Source organism: Castor canadensis, chromosome 8 (genome assembly GCF_047511655.1).
Source record: "Castor canadensis chromosome 8, mCasCan1.hap1v2, whole genome shotgun sequence".
NCBI classification, from domain to species: Eukaryota; Metazoa; Chordata; class Mammalia; order Rodentia; family Castoridae; genus Castor; species Castor canadensis.
The window spans coordinates 96,396,014-96,408,731 of NC_133393.1; the positions used below are offsets into that span (position 1 = coordinate 96,396,014).

The window sequence follows — 12,718 nt, forward strand, 5'->3', positions numbered from 1 at the left end:
CATCAGAAAAGGACTGATAACCAGAATATATAGGGAACTCAAAAAACTAAATTCTCTCAAAATTAATGAACCAATAAAGAAATGGGCAAGTGAACTACTAAGCAGAACTTCTCAAAAGAAGAAATTCAAATGGCCAAAAAACACATGAAAAAATGCTCACCATCCCTAGCAATAAAGGAAATGCAAATCAAAACCACACTATGATTCCACCTCACCCCTGTTAGAATAGCCATCAATAAAGAAATGGGCAAGTGAACTAAGCAGAACTTCTCAAAAGAAGAAATTCAAATGGCCAAAAAACACATGAAAAAATGCTCACCATCTCTAGCAATAAAGTAAATGCAAATCAAAACCAACCACACTATGATTCCACCTCACCCTTGTTAGAATAGCCATCATTAGAAACACCACCAACAACAGGTGTTGGCGAGGATGCAGGGAAAAAGAAACCCCCTTACACTGCTGGTATAAATGTAAACTAGTACAACCACTCTGGAAAAAAATTGGGAGGCTTCTTAAAAATCTAAACATAGATCTACCATATGATCCAGCAATACCACTCTTGGGGATATACCCAAAAGAATGTGACTCAGGTTACACCAGAGGCGTCTGCACACCCATGTTATTGCAACACTATTCACAACAACCAACTTATGGAAACAGCTAAGGTGCCCCACTACTGATGAATGGATTAAGAAAATGTGGTATTTATATACAATGCAATTTTATTCAGCCATGAAGAAGAATAAATGTTATCATTCACAGGTAAATGGATGGAACTGAAGAAAATTATTCTGAGTGAGGTTAGCCTGGTCCAAAAGACAAAAAAATTGTATGTTCTTCCTCATATGCAGCCATTAGATCAAGGGACAACATAACAAGGGGATTGGACTTTGATCACAGGATAAAGTGAGAGCACACAAGGGAGGTATGAGGATAGGTAAGACACCCAAAAAACTAGATAGCATTTGTTGCCCTCAAAGCAGAGAAACTAGTGCAGATACTTTAAAGTGAAAGAGACCAATAGGAGAAGGGGACCAGGAACTAGAGAAAAAGTTAGTTCGAGGAGAATTAACTTAGTAGGTAACACACATGTACAGGAGAACAATGTAAGTCAACTCCCTGTGTAGTTATCCTTATCTCAACTAGCAAAAACGCTTGGTCCTTCCTATTACTGTTTATACTCTCTCTTCAACAAAATTAGAGATAAGGGCAAAATAGTTTCTGCCTGGTAGCTAGGGGTTGGGGGGTGGTAAAGGAAGGGGAAGGTGGAAGGGGGAGAAATGACCCAAACATTGTATGCACATTTGAATAAAATAAAATTTTAAAAACGTGGCTTTCTTTTTAATCAGAAAAATAGGAAATCAGGAACCAGTCTGAAAATTTGGCCTCAAGCTGATGAATCTAAATGTTTACATGGATTATCAGATATCCAAAGAAAGCTTCTAAGATCCATGTTAGTATTCTTAAGTGTCCCTAATTCTATTGCTGTATTAGGATAAAGAGATTTAAAATGCAAAATAATGTTTCCTAAGCCTTCTTTCACATAGAAATAAATTAAGTACATTTTATTTAAAATTTTTATTGAAAATTTAAAAATATAAATAAATAAAATAAAATATAAAATAAATAATAACTAAATAAATAAGATGATAATGACTATGAAGTAAACTGAAGCTGGGTGAGATAAGAAAAACAAATTTCTTTTGGGCCTAAAGGAATTCTTCAAAATTTTTAGACTGAGAATGGCTCTCTTTCATTCTTTCCAAATAAATAAATTAAGATAAATCCTAAAATCAAATTCAAAGATGGGACAAAAACATAATATAATAGTTTATTGTTTATAAAGTCACTTTAGAAATGGCTAATCATTTTGGGGAAAATTACATAAACTTGTAGGTTATACCAAATTATATTGCAGATAAAATACAGATGTAAGTGTAAATAAAGTAAGCCATAAAATTACTGGGAGAAATTCAAATAAATATATAACAAGATCATGATCAATAGAAATGTTCAAATAATAGTAGTAAAATCAGAAGTAATAAATCAAAAGAATAATATATTTGATGACATATTACTCACTTTTCTATATGTAAAATCACTAAATGTACAAATAAATATTAAATTGTAAAATAGGATTTCCAGCATATAAGACTGACAAAGACTTAACAATAGCTAAGGATATCCAGGGTATACTAATGTCAAAGAAAAAGTTGATAATTCAGTGAACATTTCTATCAAAAATCATCAGAAGGGAAAAATATTCTATTAAAAATAATTACTAATAAACATTGGAGAAATTGTTCTATATAATCATCATTCAACAAAATAAATAATATGAACAAAAGAAGAAAATATAATTTGCATCATTATTTTTTGGCAAAGATTCACTACACTGACAATGCATCTTCCTTTCTCCAAGGACACTATCCAAATTCCCAAATGTATTAGTTAGCTCTTTTTTGTCTTTTTCAATAATATAAATTACACTTCAGTGATTTTGAAACAAGGTCACCAGAGACACTTGTTTTATAACTTAGTTAATTATCCTGTTACAGATTGACCACATAGATCATTCTGCATCATATCTATGGTGAAACTCCAAGGGATCCATTCTGTTTAAGATTCAAGGGTCAGATCCTTAACTTTTCAAGAATCAGAGGAATTTCTAGTTTTCCCAGGCCTATTTATTAGTCTTTTTTGTATTTAGCCACTCAGATTACACAGAAATAGTACCTTTTGAATTTTAACCTGATATTAGAATTCATGGTAACTAGATATAGGAATAAAATTTAAGGTAAGTTTGTGTACAAGTTTGAGTACAAGTTCAAGTAGAAAGCATATCTAAATTATACCTATATCACTAATAAATTCTTTCTTAATAAAGAATGGCACTGAGGATTTGGGTGAATAAAATAAAAGCTAATGCCTGAATGGTAGACTAAAGTGTAAGCATTCTCATATTTTCAAGCCAATATCTTTCACATGTGAAATTTGGTAAAATAAAATATTTTCTGACACTCTCAGTTATAGACATGTATTTGTGTATTCATAAGGATATGAGAAATTAATTTCTCCTTGAATGCCATATATTTTGCAGAATATTAATCACCAATGCAAATTAAGAAGTCTACAGGCCTGTTTTATGAATTGTTAAAATATAGAGGCAATAAAATAACCAAATTAAATTAGCATACAGTACTTCTATTGTCCCCACTGCCAACAGACTGCCCTGATTTCATCAGTGAAATCTAGAAGTACCACAAAACAATTGTGAAATCTTCTAGGTAAATACATCAGCACAGAAAAATTTTTGTTAGCTAATATCTAAAACTGTTTAAAGCCCTCATTGCCTTACCTATTTTTGTGATTTTGTTCACAAGGTCTATATATTAGATGTAATTTAAATGAAAAGTTTTATGAAATTGTGATCAATTGAGCTGATTGTGACTGTATCATACTTCTCAAAAATGCACTGAGGCCTTGTGGAGGCATAAAATATCTTCTTTTATTGAACAATGTACCTTCAATATAAGTATAGTTCCTTCTATGTAGACCACAAAGGTAAAAAAACTTTTCTCAAGAACAAACTTAAAATGTCAGCAAATAATATATCTTGGTGTTTGTCGATATTTAAGATGAGTTCATTCAAAGCCTGAGAAATTGTTCTATTCCAGAAAATAGGATAAGATACAAATTTTACTTTTGTAAATACGATAGGCCCTCATCTCAAGAATATTACAGTTTAATTGGAGAGACAGAATAGTAAATACACAATAAAAACTGCTCTGAAGTAGGGATAATGGCTCTAGAATGCAGTGCAGGTATTCCGAGGCAGTCTTAAAGGAATTGAGATGATAGCTTAGAACTTATTCTAGATGCAATAAGGAAAGTGGATTAAAATTATTCAGAACAGGACACACAAAATCCAGTTAGAATATGAATGCTTCCTTCTGAGTTTGAGGTCAAAGCAATCAGAGTTGAAGTAGAAGCATGAAGTGGAAAATATGCATGTATTTTTAACATGTTAAGTATTTTAAGAATGTACAGTATAAAGAGATTGGTCACTATCCATATGTGACCAACCAGGCAGAAGAACTCCCACAGGAACTACTAGACACTTTGGGCTTTTGCAAGAAGACTGCCACTAATGATTTAGGCAAAAATAGTGACTGTGGATTGTTGACTAAAGCCAGTTTTTTTGTTCAGCAAGTAGCAGTCTGAATAATTCAAGATAGGAAAACAGACTAGAGTCTGAATAGAGATTAAAAGGGATAGATGATAGATAAATGATTAGATAGATAAATAGATAACATAGATAGATAGATAGATAGATAGATAGATAGATAGATAGATAGATAGATAGATAGATATGCTGACTGGGTGAATTTATGATTTGAAAGCTTTATTTAAGTAGCCCAACTTTTGAAATACAGTGACTGAGTGTATGTTAACCTGAGCTACACGAAATCAAAATAACTTGTGCCAAGCATTTACTCATATTATAATAAATTGGTCAAATAGAAAGGGTTTTTTATCAAATAGTAGTAAAATGTATAGAAATAAGAGCTATTATAGAATATTAAATGTTCAGATGAAATGGGAAAATTATTAAAGTATTTTTAAATATTTTATTTCATTTTTATTAACATGTATTAATTGTATATGTTAGCAGGGTTCACTGTGATGTTTCTGCTCATGCATCTAATGTACTAATTTCACTCTTTTTAAAGTTTCTTATTGTCAAAGCTCATTATTTTCATTCAATTTTTCTTTTTTATTTTCTTTTCTCTACTTAGATACATTGACTTTTTATATGCAGATTGCCTAAGTCATCAAAAATAATTATGAGTCAGTAGCTCACACCTGTAATCCTAGCTCCTCAGAAGGCAGAAATCAGGAGGATCACAGTTTGAAGTCAGCTCAAAGCAATTAGTTAGCAAGACTCTATCTTGAAAAAACCCTTCACAAAAAAGGGGGCTCGCAGAGTGGCTCAAGCAGGAAGAATATCTACCTAGCAAGTGTGAGGCCCTGAATTCAAACCCCAGTGCTGCCAAGAAAATAATAATAATGAGAAATCACACAGCAGTAACAACATTCATCTTGTTGGGACTTACAGATGACCCACTGCTGCAAGTTCTGGTTTTTATCTTTTTATTTCTGACATACATTCTGAGCATAATTGGTAACCTAGCTATTATCATTCTCACCCTGATGGATACCCATCTTAAAACACCTATGTATTTTTTTCTTCGAAACTTTTCCTTCTTAGAAATCTCATTCACGACAGTCTGTATTCCCAGATTCCTGTACAGTATATCAACCAAGGACAATACCATAACTTATAATGCTTGTGCCAGTCAAATATTTTCTATTGGGCTCTTTGGGGCTACAGAGTTTTTTCTCCTAGCTGCCATGTCCTATGATCGCTATGTGGCTATATGCAAACCTTTTCATTACATGACCATCATGAGCAACAGAGTCTGCACCATCCTTGTCCTCTGCTGCTGGATCTTTGGACTGATGGTTATCATCACACCCCTGGGCATGGGTCTCCAGTTAGAATTCTGTGACTCCAATGCCATTGATCATTTTGGCTGTGATGCTTCTCCTCTTTTTAAGATCTCATGCTCAGATACTTGGTTTCTGGAGCAGACTGTTATTACTTGTGCAGTATTGACTTTCATTATCACACTAATAGCTGTGATTCTTTCTTACATATATATTATAAAGACAATTCTCAGATTCCCTTCTTCTCAGCAAAGAAAAAAAGCATTTTCCACCTGTTCTTCTCACATGATTGTTATATCTATCACCTATGGCAGCTGCATTTTTATCTACATCAAGCCTTCAGCCAAAAACCAGGTGGACATTAATAAAGGAGTATCTGTACTCACTACATCAGTTGCCCCTTTGTTAAATCTATTTATTTATACTTTGAGGAATAAACAAGTGAAACAAGCTTTCAGTGACATAACCAAAAAATTTACATTTTTCTTGCATAAGTAAGATTCAAACAATTAAATGAAAATTAAAATTTTTACATTTTTCTGACAGTCCTATGTTGGAGGTTCAACCAGTTTAACTTTCTCATGATCCCTTAGATTGTAATTTATGAACATCTTAAAGACAGAACAACTAGCTGAACTTGGGACTTTCTGCAGAGGCATGAACATGTCCAAACAATATTAAATAAATTCCCAGAGGAGACCAGTCCAAATTACTTATCCAGTGAATTTTGGACTAAACGAATTATAGCTTTTGACATTACTAAGTGTAGGGATAGAGGCAAGCAATGGAAACAGTTTTGTATCTTTAGGCCAATGCTACGCAGAGGAGGGATCTGGACCTCAGCATTCTATGTGTGGTATTCCCAAGTATGCCTCACTAGGGAATTGACTGAGCACATGTAGGGAAAGAGTAGTACAGGATTCCAGAAATAAGGCTGCGTACTGAATAAGATACTAGAAGCCAAGTAACCTGAGCTTGGAGTTTTGGCTCAGGTTGAGTGAAGAGCCCCTGTTATTACCTCCAAAAACCACAGCCTTCTAACTAAATAAGGAAAAAAAAAACACTTAGGATACTTTAGAAATAAGGGTCAAGTTGTAGGGCAAAAGTTAGAAAATTAAGGCCTAAGGGCAAAAATTTATCCACCACACATTGTTGTAATAATGTCTTATTGAATATGCTCACATTTATTCTTTCCATAGGGACTATGGATGCTTTTAATGAAAGTTCAACAAATCCTCAGGTCCAAAAAAGTCAAAAATGTTTGCTACTTGTCATTTTACTTTTAAAAAACTATCAATTGGTGCAGGATTTATTTTCTACTTTTATGATTTTGCATCTTTTAAAGAAGAAATTATGAGAGGTATGTGGCATGTAGCTAGATCCACTTCATCTACAGAAATTCTTCTAGGGAGCAACTCTTAATCTTATTGATGAGTTAAACAAACTCAGTTGGGTTATCCTTCTGCAGTCTCCCCTTATGACATTAAATGTACTTCAAAACTCATTTTAAAAGAATAAGAATTTGGGGAAACTTGTCTATTTTGTCCACCTAGATCTCAAATTAGCAATGAAGTTTAAAACCACATCAATATTTTATAATAAATGGAGAACTCTCCTGTTTTGCCTTTGTTTTCTTTGGTTTTTGTGTTTATTTGCTTGCTTGCTTGCTTGCTTGCTTTCTTGGGGAGGTACTGTGTGGTTGAACTCAGGTTCTTGTGTTTTTTTGGCAGGCTCTCTACCACTTACGCTGTTCCTCTAATCCCATTTTGCATTTGTTACTTTTTAGATAAGTTCTCTCTTTTTGCCTGACTAGTCTGGACCACAGTCCTCCTATTAATGCTTTCCCAAATAGCTAGGGATTATAGGCACCTGCCATGAGCCCAGTCACTGGTTGAGAAGGGGTTTTGCTAAATTTTTTACCATGGTTATTCTCAAACCTATTGTCTCAAGTAGCTAGAATTACAGGCTTGAGCCACTCTGTTCTGCCCTGTTTTGCCATTTAAAAGGGTACTATAGGATGAGGAGGTCGGTCACTGGTAACGATCTTTGCTCTGTCTTATATTAAAATTTCAGGTTCCTGGTGAGATCTTTATTCTATTCAGAAGACTTTTGAAATTAGCTATGATTTAAGAAATATTTTTGCCATAATCTGATAATAAAAAAATTAGCTTCCACTAAAGCTGAAGTTACATACAAAGTAAAAGATTTGTTGGATTCTTTACAATAATAGATTTTCACCATAAAATGATAAACTTTAGTTTGGTGTCTTATACAATGTCCCTAGTACAAAGTGAAACAACTCATGAAATGTAAAAAAACAATAAACTTGATTATTGTTGTTAACATTGTGTCAAGTGTTGCAGCCGTTGACCTGGAATAGAAGACCTGAGATTTGAGTCCTGGTTCCATCATTTATTAGGTTCAGAACCTTGCAAAATTCTGCACTGTGCTTTTTACTATTTAAAAAAATGGTGATCCACCTGAACTGCCTAATGAGTAAAATTGTTATTTTGTAATCCAGTGCCATGATGTGCAAAAAAACGCTTTCTATATTTCTGTTTCTATGTTATAAAATCAGAACTTCTTAAAATTTTAAGAAGTTGTGATTAGACAGGGGTAAGGGATTTAAAGTAAAGTGAGTAAACTGCAACAGTTAAACTACTTATGCAAATAGTTTACAAGAATTATTATGTCTTTAAAGCAAATATTAACTATTGTAAAATATTTGTACTTTTATTATTTTGTTTGCTCCTAATATGTACTGCTATTTTTTAGCAGTGACTGAAATGAACACAAAACTTTTAAAAATACTCTGTTACTGATAAGAACAATTAGATAATTATCCAATATCCCCATAGACATGTCTGATTTGTTTTGTGACACCTAACAGATGTGTAAGCTTCATACTATCTATTTCTTAATGATGCACTGAGCCCAGATGCTTATCTTCACTACCTTTTCATAAACTTGACTAGATTATGACAGTAGTAGTACCATGGATAAAATTTCAAGAAAATATTAACATCAGAGAAAATATATTATATACTCTCTGGTCTCAGAAGTTCCACCCATAGTAATTTTTCCAAAATAATTCTGAATTCTGTCCACAATCATAATTATTTTATTTATTTATTTTTAGTGGTACTGGGGTTTGAACTTAGGACCTCATGCTTGTTAGACAAGTGCTTTACCACTTGAGCCACTCCATCAGCTCAATGATAATTATTTTGATTTGTTAATAATACTTATCTCTAAAAGTATATGTGCTTAACATTGTCATCAAACTGTATATTTATGAAAGAATTTCATAATTCACTGGCTTGAAATGAGTGGCAACCTCTATTATGTAAAGAATCTAACTTCTGTGGTTCCACAAGTTTAAAAATACTGAATACATTTGCTTAAAGAAAACTGAACACTGACTGAAACATGATTTAACTATGGCTTTGTTGTTCCTTTTCTATATTTAATCTACCTCAATTATGTCACTTGTGTTAAAGTAAATAGTGTAATTTATTAAAAATGTCAAACTTCACATTTCACCTCCTTGATTGATTTCAGCTGCTTAGCAATTATGACATAGTACTTGTTGCCACAGTTTAGCAAACACCACAGCTTGCAATGCTTTTGTTCTTTTTAGTCTTTCTTAACTAAAACAGAGATGCTTTAACAAGTATTTCTTTTCTTATTTACATATTTATCATTCTTAAAAGTTCAACAAATTCATTGTGTTCCCTGTAGTGACATTTGTTTCCTTGCTTTCCGAATATCTAGTTTCCATTGAGGAGATATTCAGAGGAGACAAAGCTAGATTTCTTTTTTCTCTACTCAAAATTTTAGCAATTGACTAATAAAGAATGCAAGCATAGAAATAAAGCAAGGTGTACATCCAAATATTTTATGAATGTCACACAGAGAAATTATCTCTTTATCATGCAAGACCCAATGCCTAATGTCTACAGAAAAAATAAACATACAGGGAATAGCTGTCAGAGATACAGAAATTCATGCATTTCACATTTCATAGCAATCACCAGACTCAGCCAATATTTTATCCATTAAGAGTTGCAATATTAATATAGAATTTTGTTCTACCTAAAAAGAAACATAATATGTAAACATAAATTAAAAATATTATTCTCTCTACAAATTTGTAAAACAGTTTAATCCCAACATTAACATCTGTTTGAGCTATTGTAACTGATATAAAAATCCACACCACTCACAGATGAAATTGTCTAATAAGAATGATAAGGATATTGAGCTACATTATGTTTCTAAATAGATCTGAGTAAGCATGATAAAGAGGAGTTTGAGTCCTTTGCTTACTGCATTTTATTTACTGACAATGTTTACATATGCATTTTTAAGTACCCAGTTATTATTACAACATTTGGAAAAAGTTGAATTCATCCATCTGCTAAGATAATACTGTCCTAGCAAAAGCACCTTTAAAAGATTTTTACATAGTCTTGCCAATCTGCAACTTCTTACATTATAAAATTACCCTTTATCTTGAATTCATTAGGTACATTATATATAGTTACATTCTTCTGTAAGATGTTTGCCTTCTAAGAAACTTTCTTTGACTAAAAATGGGACAAAATTTAAAAACACTTTTCTTCATTATCTCTCAAATAATGTCTTACTCCTTTTCCAAAATAACAACCATGGCAGGAACTGTGAGTTAGTTCACTCTCAATATTATTTTCAATCCCTTTCCTCTTTGTTTCCTTCAACCTGAGGAACAGAAAGTGAATGATTCAGATTCCCTGTGCTCATAGTTTGTAGGCAAAAAAGTCCAGTCTTGGTCAATGAGATGGAAGCTTAAGTCCCTGTCTCCTAATCAAATACCTGCTCTTATTTCTATCCTGGCTCCTTCTTCCTGCCTGAAATGCAAATTTATTGTCAGGTAATGCAGTAATCATATTGATTGCACTGTGTATCAAAACAACATGTAAGAAAAACAGGGCAGGAAGGAATAAGCTTATATATTTGATGAATACCTCAAGCAACTGCATAAATCCTGATCTATCTACACTAACTTCTCCTTGGATATTAACATAGTTAATAGGTAATATATTACATATTCTCTAGTTTCAGGGCTACTTTAATTTATTCTGAATTGAAAAAGTAGGAGATATATATGCCTTACTTTGGCATGCTACTTCATTCAGGTACTTTGTTGGTTGTAGACCCAATATGAATCCCAACAACCTTTCTAAAAGTGTAAGTAGATGATGAAGCAGAGAGAAAATGCAGGGATAAGACACTACTATGATGATCTATGACTTGCAGCTATAGAGAACTGGAAAAGACATTAGAAATAGTGTCATGACTCTTATTTTGTGAAAGAGGAAATTAATGACTGCCATAGTAAGAAAAGTTGTTCCTGTCTACCTAGCTTAGTTGATGCTAAAGTAAAATCTGGTCTCTTGACCATCGATCCTTCTTGCTCCTCATTATCATAGCAAAGTAAGCTAAGTCTTACTATCGTTCTTCAGTACCTTCCCTCCCCCCAGCACTGTGATCTCCACTGTACTATTTTCCAAATAGTAGTGTGAGATAATCTGGGTGCACTTAGAGATGCACTGAAAGGAGTTTGGGGAGCATTATTGTGGCATTGGGAATTTTCAACTTGCAAAATACTTATCTTGTCTTCCCACCAGTAAGTTTACATTTTTTGACTAAAATACTTCACAAACTCTACATAAATGTGAGAAACATAATATATAAATTAACTTGTTCATGTTCAGATTGGAGAAAAAGAAATGTATATCTAATTTAAACAGTAACAATTATCATTTTACAATCTCTTGACTATATATGTGTACATAGACATTAGTACATGGTTGTGATGATAGATAGGAGAGGGAGAAGAGAAGAGAGGAAGGAGAGCAAAAAAGAAATACACTGTCTACTGATTCTCATATTAAACTAATAATAACATTAAAAAGCTCTAGGTCTCTGAGGGCCAGGGATGGGTAAGACTTCCAATACGCACATGACAAACAGGATACTAACTTCTGGGCTAGCAATCAATACTGTACTTTTAGACAGTTAGAAGAACAAGGAGAAATCTAGCTATAGTCCTCAAAGAACTGTGGCACTTGACAGGTATCCAGGCATAGGAAGATGAGATGGTCTACTTATTTGTTTATTTAGTCCAGGCTTTGTTTGTTTGTTTGGGAACAAATTATTTAATTAAACTGTTAGTTGTGTAGCATTTTTTAAAAAAGGCACTATATTCAGTATGTCAATTCCCACAAGTTCCAAATCTTATAACACCTCAGCTGAAAAATATTGACTAATCTGCAAATGCACATTTCAAAATCAAACCCCATGCTCCTTATGGGCTCATAATACTAGTAAGACTATCTGCACAATCTGCCCACTATTTGGCTAAGATCTGTCATATGCCACAAATATAACAGTCTGTCCCTGAAGTTTTGCCATGCCTCCAAATCACTGCTTGGCTGGGGCATCAAGTTTAGCTGGATCTGCATTTACATAACAGTTGCAAACTCACTTTTGGAAAAGGCCATTTGGCCTGAAAGGAAGCACCAATATGAAAATTCTTGGAGAGGCGTAGGCAGTGGGGGTGATCTAACCAATGTACAATATAAGCACATGTGGAATTCTCACAATGAATCCCCCTCCCCGTATAGTGAACATATCCCAATAAAAAAATTAGTGGAAAAAAATAAACATTTTGAATAATGAAAAAAAGAAAAAAGAAAATTCTTTGAAACTAATTCATATGAAATTATGCTTGGATATTTGACTGCTTTCTTGTAGAGACTGTATAACCAATCTTTATATTAGATCTTTTCAGTGCATATTAATTATACAAGGAAATAGATTTCATGAAGAAATTTCATACATGTAGGGCTGGTGGAGTGGCTCAAGTGGTAAGAGTACCTGCCTAGTAAGCTTGAGACCCTGAGTTCAAACCCCAGTACTGCAAAACAAAAAAATCCATCCATGTATACGATGTACTTTGATACTATTTGTACTCCTCACTCCCGGCCCTATTTTGGCCACACTCTCTCTGCCAGTTCCCTTCCTCTTTACAAATAGTCTCCCTTCTACTTTCATGTCTTTTTCAAAAATCTAGATTCTACACATGAGAGAAAATATAATATTTGTCACTCTGAGTCTGGCTTCTTTCACTTAACATGATAATCTCTACTTCCATCCATTT

General features: G+C 33.3%; 1 protein-coding gene across 1 annotated transcript; it reads left to right on the forward strand.

The window, feature by feature from the left end:
• The first annotated feature begins 5,073 nt into the window (after positions 1 to 5,073).
• LOC109680963 (olfactory receptor 6C2-like) lies at positions 5,074 to 6,012 on the forward strand. The gene has a single exon (XM_020155581.2). The coding sequence runs from the start codon at positions 5,074 to 5,076 to the stop codon at positions 6,010 to 6,012; it is 939 nt and encodes a 312-aa protein (XP_020011170.1).
• The last annotated feature ends 6,706 nt before the right edge of the window (positions 6,013 to 12,718 follow it).

Bases quoted from the DNA above. Each gene is read 5' to 3' on its own strand.
- LOC109680963 (XM_020155581.2), top strand. From the start codon at position 5,074: ATGAGAAATCACACAGCAGTAACAACATTCATCTTGTTGGGACTTACA.